The 13,870-nt window shown below is 40.3% G+C and overlaps 1 protein-coding gene across 5 annotated transcripts in view; it reads left to right on the forward strand.

The window, feature by feature from the left end:
• Positions 1 to 13,345, forward strand: part of LOC119724635 (calmodulin-regulated spectrin-associated protein 2-like) — a 51,034-nt gene extending 37,689 nt beyond the window's left edge. For 4 of the 5 annotated variants that reach the window (XM_038195767.1, XM_038195771.1, XM_038195768.1 and 1 more), the window contains 7 exons: positions 421 to 548; positions 1,345 to 1,444; positions 1,739 to 1,874; positions 3,658 to 3,777; positions 8,826 to 8,944; positions 9,841 to 10,004; positions 10,578 to 13,345. In XM_038195767.1, coding sequence (XP_038051695.1) covers positions 421 to 548; positions 1,345 to 1,444; positions 1,739 to 1,874; positions 3,658 to 3,777; positions 8,826 to 8,944; positions 9,841 to 10,004; positions 10,578 to 10,701 — 891 coding nt within the window. In that variant the 3' untranslated portion in view covers positions 10,702 to 13,345. The remainder of the gene's footprint in view (positions 1 to 420; positions 549 to 1,344; positions 1,445 to 1,738; positions 1,875 to 3,657; positions 3,778 to 8,825; positions 8,945 to 9,840; positions 10,005 to 10,577) is intronic. The other variant, XM_038195770.1, reaches the window with a different exon arrangement.
• The last annotated feature ends 525 nt before the right edge of the window (positions 13,346 to 13,870 follow it).

Consider the following 13,870-nt stretch of genomic DNA (forward strand, 5'->3'; position numbering starts at 1 on the left):
TATTTCTTGAATATGGTCCATGGAGGGTTAACCACTGCCTGAATCCTGCAAAATCCAGTGGCAGTGACTGTCAATATGTTGAGGCTTGGCCAGTGACATCCTGGAGCAGTACGGAGGATTTCAAGCATAATCCAGGCCTATATTTGCGCATGGCTGAGCATAAACAATACAAGGTCAGGCCCAAGACCTTGACACAGTGCATCCTATGAAATCAGTAACGCACTTTTGCCATGTAACCTCAATCCTCCAAATTCCTCCACATTGGCAAAGAGGATTTTGAAGGATTCAGGGCGGTTAGGGTTAAGCTTATTGCACAACATCTGCCCTACACCTTACCCTCACTGCTGAAATAGAGCACATGTTTAACAAGTGACTGGCCAAAGACAGTTGTGCTTACAACATCTTTTATTGACTCGACAGGACCAATTGGATGAGGTTGAGAAACGCAAGATGCTGTTCCTCCAGAATCGTCTCAAGAAGCAGGAGGAGGAGAAAGCCAAGAGAGCATCCCGGGAGGCCGACATGGAGAAGAAGAGAGAACAGAACAGGTGGGACCATACTCAAGAAAGTTATTACTTAATACATGTAGATATTAGATTGGCTGCTCAACTCTAGGAAATATGAGCAACTCACAATGCAGGGAAAGTGCCATTGACAGTTTGCCATCAAGCGTTGGCCTCAAAAGAGGACCCTTTCCAACTTCTCTGTTGAATTCCTACATCAGTACCCGATTTCATGAAACTTACGATGCATCACAGCACTGCGACGCGTCGTATCCCTACAATGCGTCGCAGCTGCGATGCATCCTGCTATCCATTTCACAAAACACGTAACTGCGACACGTCGTAGGTGTATTTATAGCGCAACTCGGTGACTGTTTTATGTATTTATTCAGCATACAGTAAATAGTTGTCTGATATTCAACAAAGAGTCGTCGGATCTCCTCTCGAAATTTTTTAAAACGTAACACAAAATGGCGTACGTGTGATGCAATTTTAATGGAAAACAAGCTCTCAGTGGACTGTATAGCTACTTTGAAATTTCAACTGCAATATTCCAAGCTAATTCATAATTATTCAATGCATTTTCTATTCACAACTTTACACACATTGTCTCGGTATTATAGTCTCGTTTATGTACTTTTACGGCATAAAAATTGCTAAGAATCGTGGATCAACTTTATAAAACTTGTGAATTGATTATGTTGGGCTGGTTTATGTTAAGTCTTGAATGCGTCAAGACACTGCAAACCAGGTCTTCAATTCCAGAGAGTTTGTGGTGGTTAGGACTACAAATTAATTGAAATTAGTTTCTCGCTTTGACACTTATTTTTCTATTGATCAGGCGGAAACAAGAAGAACTGGAAGCCAAGAAAGCCGAGGAGAAAGCGCGGAGGGAACAGATCAGGCTGGACTACCAGAGACGCAAACAGCAAGACCAACAGGTACCAGACCTTTTTAATGAAGCTTTTTACTCCAAGCTTAGAACTAGTCACAAGTCGTGAACTTTTCTTCAATTTCACGGATTCTTGCAAATTTCACGAATTTCACCCATTCTTGGCCACGACAGCGGATTGTTTATCCAGAGGTGAAATTGCTAAGTCTTGACTTGTGCACGCACATTTTTAAAATGAATGTGACTTATAGTATTGGTTGCTATGCACTCACACGATTCTACCACATGATTGGTTCAGGTCATAATATTTAAATGATATTCATTGTTATTCAAATTACACCAGGAGAGTGAACCACCCCCAACGAGGCGGGCCAAGTCGACCAAGCCCCGCCCCAAATCCTGCATAGTGGAGGACCAAACGGATTTCGGCCGGCCCGCGGCAAGCCGCTACGGCTCGGATCGGGACCTGGACAATTACAGTAAGTAGTGGCATTTGGGGTTATTGAAGGTCAAACAAAAGGTGGTTGACCTCTAGGCAAGCATTGAAGGTCAAAGGTTAAAGGTCATGATTCACATGGGTCTTAGGGGTGCACACAATCAAATAAATTCCCATAGACATAATTCCCATACTTCAAAATTCTTTTAAAAATACTCGTAACTCTCACAGGTGTTCAGGCTGCACAGACAAATGATGATCAACGTGTCGTCTTTCATTTTCTTTTCAATTTTTTGGTGGGTTGACCCATGACTTTTCAAGAAATTCTCCCCTAAAGAAGACAACCCCTAAAACGAGTGATGTTTCCCAAAGTGGAAAAGTAGCCATCTTGAAAACGGATCCCTCCACAACATGGCTAAATAGCGCCACTTTCGGGCCCGATTGCATCCCAAATGCTCAGAATTGGAACCCCAAGTCCGGGCCAGAGGTTCATTACCATATCTCTTCAATTTCCCAATTCCATGGCTCTAAAAACTCTCTAATAGAGAAGAATTTGTTCAAGAGCTCAGCGGACGGATTTTTTGCCTATTTAAATGTGTGCACCCTTAGGCAGAGTGTTGAATTCTCAATTTAAAAAAGATCCAAAACGCAGGAAAACTTCAAATGCTATGTGACAATTAATTCCTTGTTAAGAATGAGCAAGGGTAAAATTGGGGTCAGAGGTCAATGTTCAGGGTCAAAGTTCAAATTGCCTAATGTATGGTCTCTGTGCAGAAACTATATAGGGCGCTGTGTTACGAAAATTCAACACATTCAAGCACAGGTTCGCATATGCGAAGGGCCAAAAGTTTTCTCAAACAATTTTGGAACAAGTAAACACAAACTTATATCATTTTGTGATAAAGCACACGCAAGTGTTGGCATGCAACATAAATGGCGGTCAAACTTTTCTTGCTACGCATATTCAGACGTATTATGCACATAGTCCATAGGGTCATGAATGTTGGTTGTCGTTACAAATTTTTTGTTTACTTGTGGATGCTGCATATAAAGGCACTAGCGCATTGTGGTCATTGAGTTCTGGATTCTGTTTTTGAGTTTGCATTTTTGAAGTAAAAAGGTTTAAATATTTTTTCTTAAGGAGATACATGTACATCTAAGATTTCATATACAATAGGTTTCTCTCAAACGACGTCACTTCCTTCATATTGCCACGTGCATCGGCATTTTGGGCGTCAAATTTTCATGGCGCGCATCGGCTGCGCCATGTTTCGAAGACATTTCGAGCAACACGCAAGCGTGTTTAGAACATTTTGCACACTGCGCGCACATGTACCTGATTGTGTTAAATACGCAGTTGTAATTTTCCTACGAAGATGGCGCTCTGTGAGAGAGATCTATTCCAGCACATGCCACATTATTACATAAGGCAACATAACCATATATGAATCAATTTCAGCTCATATCTCACATGTATGTCTTTTCAGTGCATTTTTTCAGTGCTCAGAATTGCAGTGAGAAGTTGTTTGCCGCCCTCTGTTGGCTTTCTGTGGTGGACGGAAATTAATTCATTGGTAGAGCTTTCTAAATGCACTGATAACATAGTCGTTTTGAGATAAAGTCTAACAAAGTAATGTCTTTTTTTGTTGCTCTGTTAAAAGAACATTACTCAGTTTTTACTTTGAAGTGAAAAAAATAAAGAAATGTTAGATTGCATTTAATAACCAAAAATATCGACAGGCAAGAAATTGTGAGTTTTCCACTGCAAAGTAAAAACTAGGATCTCAGTAACATTGCACAATGATACAACGCTCTCCGACCTTCAGGTGCCCCGAAGAAATCCTTCACAGTGAAAGCGCCCTCTAGTGGTGGCAGTGGTGACAGTCACCTCAAAGCGCCCCCTGTTGCCGGCCCCGTGCCAGCTGGGGCCGTGGGTGGCGCCGCTGGTATGTTTCGTGGTTTGGCGTGCCGTGTTATATTTGTGGTCGTGACATTTCATTCCATCAACCACCTAAAAAATAAATTCCCGAATAACTCATGATTTGCTGTTTTCGTTCATGCTAACATCACATACATTTGTACTCACTGTATTTTTTTGGGAAAACCAACCCATCCTTTGTTATTCATCATTTCACCGTAAATATTTGTTTGCAGAAGAGAAGCTGCACAAAAAGTAGAGCGCAGCACTTGCGTCAGGATAGGCTTTTGATTTTTTTTTTTAAATTTTTTTTTACCTTTCCAAGAACCAGATTACAACCATTAAAACTAAGATTCACCTGTTTTCATTGAGATTAAGCCTCCTGATATCTGAACAGTCCCAGACAGTTAAAAAAAACTCAATCGTCTTCCCCTGCCATGCCTTTTACACAGGCTAGTCACCAACAGTCAGATCACATTTCAAGCAAGCACTCTGACTAGCAGGGGTGTAAAATCTCAGCTTTAAAGCTGATTTTAGCTTTTTTTGTTTTGGATTTCAGCTTTTTTTCCTCACTTGCTATGTACAGAAGTACTGGAGATTTCAAAAGTTCAGCTTTTTTACGCCGTTTTTTAGGTGTTTTCAGCTCTTATTATCAGTGGTCACTCACACCCCTGGACTAGTCGAATTCAGTCCACAGGCAAAAGCTGGCAAGTGGTGGGCACAGCTGGCTTATCAATCTCCTACAGTCAAGGCATAGCTGTATCAAGTCTCATAAATAGTTACAGCCAGTCAATCCTGCTTTATGTAGGCTGGGAGCTCTTAACTATTGAAAAGTCACTGGATTGATTTTGACGGAAAGGACAACTTGGCAGTTAGCACAGAATGTATTTTTGCATAGCAGGGTTAAGGAGGATATAGAGTTTAGCCACTATTTACATGTCCATGCACATTGCAGCTTGACTTTTGATGCCTGTCGATGAAAATCAAAAGAACAGACACGTTCCTGCCTGTCCTGCCATTATCCAACCTGAGGCGTTATGCTAAAAGCCATAGGTTTTTAGACAGAACAGGAGGCTATCTAGAATTACTATACCTCATACATATTCATGATCAAGAGCCGAGTTCTCACTGGTCCATTCGCCATCACGTGTCAGCCGCTAGTTTTGCTGTTTACCAAGCGCGCAGGCGAAGTTTCACGTACAAGTTCAATACGCATGCATAGTAGACTATCGCACTAGTTACCACTGGGCTAGTCTACGCATGCACTTTACAAGTCAATCGTGGAACTACATGTAAGTGCGTCGTACCTTACTTGTAAGAATTCCCATGGCCTCCTTTTTCATCTACCGTGATTTTCCTATCATGATGTTTGTCTCAAACTTTAATTTACATGCCGTTGATTTGCAAAGTTGTTCGAAAATGTTGCCTTATTTGGAGCATTTATTTGTGTCACATTTAAGAACAGATTTTATTTAATTTCAGCTCATTGTGGTGCAGAATTTGTGAATTTTTTAAAATATTTTTTTTAATAAAAAATGTCTTAAATTTCAGTGTTTCCATTGTTTCTGCCAAGTAACGTTTTTGTGCAACTTTTTGTGAAATGATGGAATTTTTAGAGACTTTCATATTCAGTCATTTCAATCCTTTTAGTATTGCATGACAAACGTAAACTAAACATTATGTGTCATCTTTATCTATAAATTTTAGTTACTTCATTTTTTTCATGGCGTCTTATAAGTCATTGTTTTTTTCAACTTATTCTTCATTATATTTGTTTCTCATCACTCATCCCCACTCTTTACTTCACTTCGATTTCTCTGCACATTTGCACTAATTCCGCTGTAATATTAACCCCAACAGAGAAACCAGGGCCACCCACCTCGCCCAAACAGCAGGGGGTCTCCCAAGAAACAAGCGAGGGCGCCGCACAAGAAAAACTAACCCCTAAGTCCCCCAAATTGGAAGAGAGAAAGCCCGAGCCGGTTGCTAAGCAACTGACCCCCCAGTCTCCTAAGGTCAGGGAGATCAAGCAGCCGTCCCCGGTGTACCGGAAACAGGACAACAAACAGCAGCTTCAGGTCGAAGGTCAAGCGGACGAGGTTGCGGGCAGCTCGAGTGCGGCCAGCGTGGTGTCTCAGGACAGTAATGGTTCTGGGGGTGGTGGCACCGCAACACCGGAATATCAGGGTTTGTGGACGAAGACTTTCCCACCCCACCACCCCGCTCGAGTATTTGCACATGTTTTTGTGGTGTGACGAACCTGTTTTGCATGTTAAATTGCTTTTGAAAAAAATTCAGTTGCCTTTGTGTGCATGGCTCATTTTGATTTTTGCTGGCCGACTTTTGTGTGTGTCTGTTCTCTGAATTGTCCACCGATTTCCCTTTTAGCATATCTGCAAAGTTTCTCCCAAATCAGTGTTTCTTCTCGATGCGCCGTTTGCATGATTTGTTTCGTCTTGTGCCTTGAAGTCGGTTGTCGGTCGGGTTCTTTGTCTGAATTTTTTGGTCGGTGTGTTGAAAGTGTCATATCATTGTCGACTGTCATCTTTTCACAATAAAATAACTTGAAAGCAGAAACGTTATCATACCCCTACAGAGTTTGATGTGAAGCTATCGACCAGTTCACCACAAACATGACCAAAAAATTATTTGTGGTATTTTTTCTATTTTAATAGGATTTCCAATTTTGTAGTTCTTTGATTTCCTATTACGTGTATTTCCTCCATTTTCAGCATTCTGTGCTGTAGACATTACACTTTTGGGGTCCTGCGAGACACACTTTTCCTATTTATTTTCTGGAGGGTCAAATATGGTGCCTGGATACTGAGACAAATATCTCCCTGTGTTCGACGTTCTTGGAAAGACGTATTGACTTGTCAAAGAATTCTGCTGGGCAACTGTAAAGATGTGTGTGATGAGATTATATATCAGATGATTGATGTTGCCCAGGGCAAAACTGTAGCATTTTGGTTCCGCTTTTTCGCCTGTGCTGGTCCGGACTATGTTCTTTCCCGTGGGATGCAGTGGTCCTGATGATGTGATCAACCTATCTTGCTTGCATACTTGCTGTAGTCTTTGTTCCCAATTTGTCTCCAATGCCAGTGGTTTACAATAATATTTGTAAACTAGTGGTGGAGTTATGATCACAGCCTTGTGTTCTGCCAACCCCAGTGAATGCTTTTGTACAAAGCCCGGTTCATTCTTCATGCAAAAGCTAATGCGAAGCGAATTTGACGGCACGAAACATTCGCTGTGAAATTCGCCCGAGTTGAAATATGTTCAACTTTTACGAATTCGCAGCGTGATTACTTGCCATGACGTCACTGATTCGCGTTCACTTTCGCTTTTGCTTTCACGCCGAGTATGAACTGGGCTTAACCCGTTCCTCCGCAACATTCTTCTTTTATCCCATTTTCTTGCCTGCGTTTTATCCTCCACGTCCTTGAGCTCAATCCAAGCTTAGGCCATGTTCGAAACGCATCTCCAGAGCTACGGCTTCACCTATTGTCAGCATTTCCTTACGTAGTTGCAGTTGACGAGGATCTAGACAACAGCTCTAGACATGAAAATTTGGATGTTGCCTTATTTAGTGTCCTAGTGACCTGTATTATTACCGTGCATGTATTTTTACACTTCCCCAAATTTTGCATTCCAACATTTTGCCCGGGTCTAAAACCCATTGTACCCAGACGTCCACGCTTGTTCTCCTGATGTGCTTGTAACCCTTATACCCAGTTGTACCTGTCCCCAATACCTATTGTACCCAGACATCCATGCTTAAGCTTGCTGTCCTTTTTTACATGTAATTGTAACCCTTGTACAGTTGTACCTGCCCCCTACACCCATTGTACCCAGACATCCATGCTTGCGCTTGCTCTCCATATGTATGTAATTGTAACCCTTGTACCAAGTTGTACCCGCCACAAACACCCATTGTACCCAGACATCCACACTTGTGCTTGCTCTCCTTTTGTACATGTAATTGTAACCCTTGTACCCAGTTGTACCTGCCCCCAACACCCATTGTACCCAGACATCCATGCTTGTGCTTGCTCTCCATATGTACATGTAACCCTTGTACCTAGTTGTACCCGCCCTCAACACCCATTGTACCCAGACATCCACGCTTGTGCTTGCTCTCCTTATGAACATGTACATAATTGTAACCCTTGTACCCAGTTTACCCGCCCCAACACCTATTGTACCCAGACATCCATGCTGCTTGTTCTCCCTATAAACATGTACCCATTTGTACCCGCTCCCTACCCTTCCTACATGCCAGAACACCCAGTACCACCCATGTTATTAATATCCAATTTTTAAACATAGCCACAAATGTTGTATTGAATTCCACGCATTGTTTGAATACCTTTGCCTATTGTTCACTCACAGTTTTCAACTCGTGTTCATTCCTTGAAATAATGTATTGAATTTATATCAGTTTTTCAAAACCATCTTGTTCTTTGTCACTGATCCAACACCAATTGCATACATGTTCATGTAGTTGTGCATTTGCATTGTGACATTGAAAAGGATGCCAGTTTCATGATGTGTGCGATACATTTTTTTTCACAGTTGTACAGTAATTTCCAATGTCATAAGCACGTTTGAATTTCCTTGCTACACAAATCAGAATGCTTTTTCTTAAAGATGTTTTTTTTTTCAAAATTGCATTTTGAGTGAATGAATGCTTGAAATGCATGCACAGTTTTGCATTAAAAGTATTTAAAAGTATCTGTTAAAGAAAACTGTCAAAATTGGATGACTGAAATAGGCTCAACAATTCTTGAGGAATTTTCTTACAAATTTTAAGCGAAAACTTCTTCTAAATGTGAAGTCGAAGAAACCAATGCCGACAAAATATTCATTGCTAAATATCCAATATTAAAATATGTACTTTTTAAAGCTCTAAATAACTTGCGCATAAGATAAATGCTATACTTGGATTTTATTGAAATCGTGACTTAAAAGATGTCTTGGACATTTGCAATTTTTTTTACAGAAAACTCTTTCGGTCAAACACAGTGGCTGACTCCTTTCTCCTCCTAAAATGGCTCCTTTTTATCTATTCTTCAGGTCCCAAGTTGTACGTTAAGCCGACAACGAAATCCAATCGACACATCATCACCAACGCCATCTCCCACTGCGTCTTGGCCGGCACTGTCAACAAGGATCACAAGGAGAAAGTCCTAGAGGTATGGCCCCTGCCAAAAGTTAACAGCCTCTTAACCAAATAATGAAAGGTTTGTGGAAACACCATGTGCAAATAACTAAGAGAATGGTTCTGTAAAGGAACCAGAGGTATAAACTCGACATTCTGGTCAGTATGCTCTGACCGTCTTCAGGAGAGTGCCGAAACTCTAAAAAGGAAACACTTAAGTAGCAAAAGCGAAATCGGTGAAGTGTGAAGTTGCATCCTGTGTGGATGCCAAGTAGCTAGGATCCTAGAGCAAGCTTGGTCTCTTAACCCTTAACCTCCACAATCCTTCAAAATCTCCTTGGAGGTTTTGGAGGATTTCAACCGAGGCCTCTTTTCTTTGCACACATGGAAACTCATTCAACTTTGTCATTGTTCGTTCACAGTTATGCTGAAAGCAAATATTATCCGTTACGGTGCTATCGTTGTTCTTAAATCTTGGAGTGTCATGGCCTATCGATTAAGAGCACCGCACCGGACTCGTGCTCTGGTGTTTCAGAGGCAGCAGAATGTGGGTTCCAGCCCGGGTCTGGACACTTGTGCCCTTAAGCAAGGCACTTAACCATGATTGCTTCGTCCTTCCGATGAGATGTAAAGCCGTAGGCCCCATGTGTTGTGTAATGCACGTTAAAGAACCCAGTGACACTTATCGCTGAAAGAAGGGGTTTGCCCCGGTGTTTCTGGCCTCCTGTTAAAACTCCCCTGCGGTGTCCTTTAATAAGAGAAGAACCAACCAAGTATCTTGGACATTTTTTTTCCGTCATCCACAAGATAGACTTTTACTTAAATTGTACTTATTGTTGGATAAGTACAAGTCTATATCTTGGTCTCTTGAATTTTCTTGCTTTCTTTCTTTTCTTTTTTTTGATGACAATAATCATTTTCGTTCCTCAGGAGTTGGCCAAGGCCGAAGCCAAGCATTTCATCATCCTGTTCCGAGACGCTCAGCTCCAGTTCCGCTCGCTATACGGCTACTCACCGGACTCAGAGGAACTCTACAAACTCTTCGGAGTCGGGCCTAGACACATCACCCACAAGATGTATGAGAACCTATACAAGTGAGTTTGTGCACAAGTCTATGGGAATGTCTCCCAAATGACCCATTGTATACATTTTGTTACAGATTTTTGTGTAGACATTTTTGTGTAGATATTTCGAGCATGGGTAGGCAGGCCTCAGGGCTAAAGTGTTTAAGTACACTTTTGCTTACCCTGGCCGGTTTGGATTGTTTTATTGTCCTTGTTTTCTGTCCCTCTACATTGTATCTCCTCTCTCCTGTCAAACTGTCCACTCTCCTTTCCTTCCCCCCCCCCCCCCCCCCATCCATTCCTTCTCGCATCCTTCAGTCCCATCTGTCTGGTCTGGTCATACTTTTTCAATTTCCAGTTTTTGTTTATTTTATGATAAATATTTGCTTTGTCATTGTACTTTTGTTTTTGTTGGCCGAATAAATAATAATAATAATAATAATAATTATATAAATCGATATAATTATAATAAATATATTAAATAAAAATTATAAAGTTGTTGCCTCTGATTTTTATCCGAAACCCTCTGCTCTTCGGGCTTCCACAAACTTCTCCCAATGCACGCTTCTTATTATATTTCAATCCCTCTTTGTTGTTATTCAGGTACAATTCCGGCAGTAAACAGTTCAGCAAGATTCCCTCCAAGACGATGTCTGTCTCGGTGGACGGTCTGACCATCGCTTCGTCTTACTGGCTGAATAAAAAAGGCCCCTCCAAGAAGAAGTGAGGACAATCTCGCGTCTCAATCTAGCCTCTTAGAAAAGTAACGAGAAAATGCAGACTTCGTGCCAGTTCATACTCCATGTGAATGTGAAGCAAATTCGACGTCATGAAATATTCACTGCGAAATTCGCCAGATTTGAGATGTGTTCAACTTTTGCAAATTCGCAGCGCGAAAACTTATCATGATGTCACAAATTCGTTTTCGCATTCACTTCGCGCCGAGTATGAATTTGGCCTTGAATTTTACTTGACTTGTCACAGCGTCATCATCAATTATCAGCTCTGCATAAATTAATAAGGATAGACCTCAAAACTCCCAGACACTTCAAAATCCACCTGAAGTTTTTTTTTTTAGGATTTTGAAGGATTGGGGGAGGTAAACTCCCTTCACAATGGACCCTTCCCTGCCTGTTAATCAGACAGGGCGCATTGACCAATGAAATCGCATGCTTTGGTCAGGTGACCATGGCAGCTCAGTCAAATTCATTCATAAAACCAAAGGTGGGCGGGGCTTATGACCAATCCGGAATGGTCCATTGCACTAAGTTGAAATATAAGGGGTGTTTATTTTTTTAACACAATGGAGGATTTCAGAGGATTCAGACATGTTTCTGACAAAATTTGTTGTTAAATGTGCAAAATAATTTCAAACTAACACAAAAACTTCAAAATGCTCTTCAGTGTGTAAAATACTGTGAATGGAATCTTTAATGTTTCAACTATTTCTCCGATTTCCCCAACTTTTTTCCTGAATTTTTTTTTTTTTCGCATGGAAGAATTTTTCCATACATTTCCAGAGTGATAAGCATCACGCTCTCGTTCAAGTGCCGTATAGTATATAAACTTATATTAACCAAACTATTATATTGTATTTAAAAACCTTAATACGCGTACATATTACAGTCAGTGCAATGTTATATTCGTGTCGCCTATTATCGGTCAGTCGGTGTCGTGGAAAGTGGTCAAAATGGTGGTCAGGGAAAAAACGAGATCAATTTATAAATCTTTTAATCAGTTCTGCTGCGAAATTGAAACTTGAAACAATTCTTTTGGACATAAACCATAAAACAGGACAACTTGCAAGCTACGTATATTTCTTCTTTAACGTTTTGGACATCAGTTTTGATTGGTTATTAATGGTAATACATTTATGTAATCATTTCATATTTTGGGCATTGGGGGATAAATTGTTAAGGTTTGGTTTGGGTTTCTTTGTTGCCGGGATCCATTAGGCAGGTGTCTTGATGCTATAAGCGTGTCTAAAGACAGGACATATTTTCTTAAAAATTTGGACAAAATTTTTGCAGTCAGTGTGACCAACCTCTCAACGTAATGATCGCATAATGGTTTCTAGGTTCATGTAGATGTAAGCATACCCCTACCCCACCCCACCCCCCCCCCCCCCCAGGAAAAAAGGAGACGAATTGCCCTTCAATCTAAGCAAAGACTATCTTGTTTTGACCACAAACGAAAGAATATTAATCCAGAAATTTAAGCCCATTGCATTTCCTTATCTTTTTTTTATTTCAGCTCTCGAAACAGTAAAACAACAGGATACATTTATTACATATTTTTCTTTTGCTCTTCTACCATTGTACAGAACCTGACCCTTTGAACATTAATGTCAGCATTATTTATATGACACTCATTTATAATTATTTATTTTACTTTAACAGTTGGTTTAATACTAAGGTGGCAAAAGCTTTAATGATAAATATTCATAAAACTGTTAACATAAGAATGCATTATTTATACTTCAGTCAATTTCTACCGACCTTCAGGCCGTTTCATGCGAATGCGAAGCGAATGTGAATGCGAAATTCACTAGAGTTGAAGTATGTGTCAAACTTTTGTGAATTCACAGCGCGAAAACTTGCCATTATGTCACAAACGCAGTTTAGGCCAGTTCACATTTTGCATATGCAGCGCAGATGTTATGTCCCAAAACCCTCGCAGCGAAATTCACCAATGAAATGTGTTAAACTCTTGCGAAGACTTTAATAGCGTGACGTCACAAATTCATGTTGGCTATCGCGATAACAGGTGCTTAAAGGTAAAAATTGTGTATGCCCCAACATTGCGTTGCATTGTACAATGTACATGTGCTGCATGGTCGTAGGATAGACTCGTCCAAGTCCCACATACTGCCAATGAGAAAGTCCACTGCAGAAATTTGAAGGTGTTCAAAGTTCATTACCGTGATAGGAAATCGATGTGATTCATGATTAGCGTTTTATTCCTAATAATTCATTAAGTTTTTCTTTAAAAGGGATACAAATTGGTGAATTTGTACGAGTCTTTTAAAAATCTATCCAGTTGCAAAAAAATAATTGTGGTTAAAAAGTTGTTTAAACAGTTTTAAGTGTTGATCTAAAAATTGCAAGAGAAATTTAAAAATCCTTACTGCAAATATTGTTGCAATTTTCCTATTTAATTATTTTTGATCAGGGTTTGATTTTGTTCGTTTTTTTTTAATTATTAATTAAAGAAGCATTTGTATATAATTCAAGCAAATTACGGTAAATTTGTCGAGATGTGTAGGTGACAGAAAAAGAAATGTGGTTAACGTCAGCTTTACAACTTTGCTTTTCTGTATATACTTTGTTAACGGCTTGGCCAAATAAAAGAAAAGTCTGTGATATTATTAACTTGGCTTGAATCCACTGATTTTTTTTGTTTTTTTCCCACAACTTTAGTGTTAGTATTAAAATTGCACACATTTTTTCTAGAGTTGGCAAGACTGGCTACAACAAAAGATCCATAATTGATAAACACTCCTTTTTTTTATGCTAACATAAAAGGAAAAATAATATATCCATCTATCTATGAATTAGTCCTGATGATCAATGAGTACTGTCATGCCTGTCATAGTTTCTACTTTTCCAAATCCCAGTGTTTCATTAAGGCTGTGGCTTTTATACCACTAATTCAGTAATGTTCAATGGACAGCCATGTTATTCTTCTTACGCACGATATCAGTGGCAGATTCGGGGAGAAGTGGGGTGCACGCCCCTGGCAGTGTCCGAAAATTTCTCAAATAAGGCCGTTTTCACTTAAAACAGCCCTTCCGCCCCGCCCCCCCCCCCCCTTACACCCTCTGCCCCCTCCCCCTCGCATTAGTAGACTCTTCATACTTTCCCTTTTTGCAAGCTTTCTATTTTGGGGGCATTGAA

This window comes from Patiria miniata, unplaced genomic scaffold (genome assembly GCF_015706575.1).
Source record: "Patiria miniata isolate m_02_andy unplaced genomic scaffold, ASM1570657v1 HiC_scaffold_18, whole genome shotgun sequence".
NCBI lineage: Eukaryota > Metazoa > Echinodermata > Asteroidea > Valvatida > Asterinidae > Patiria > Patiria miniata.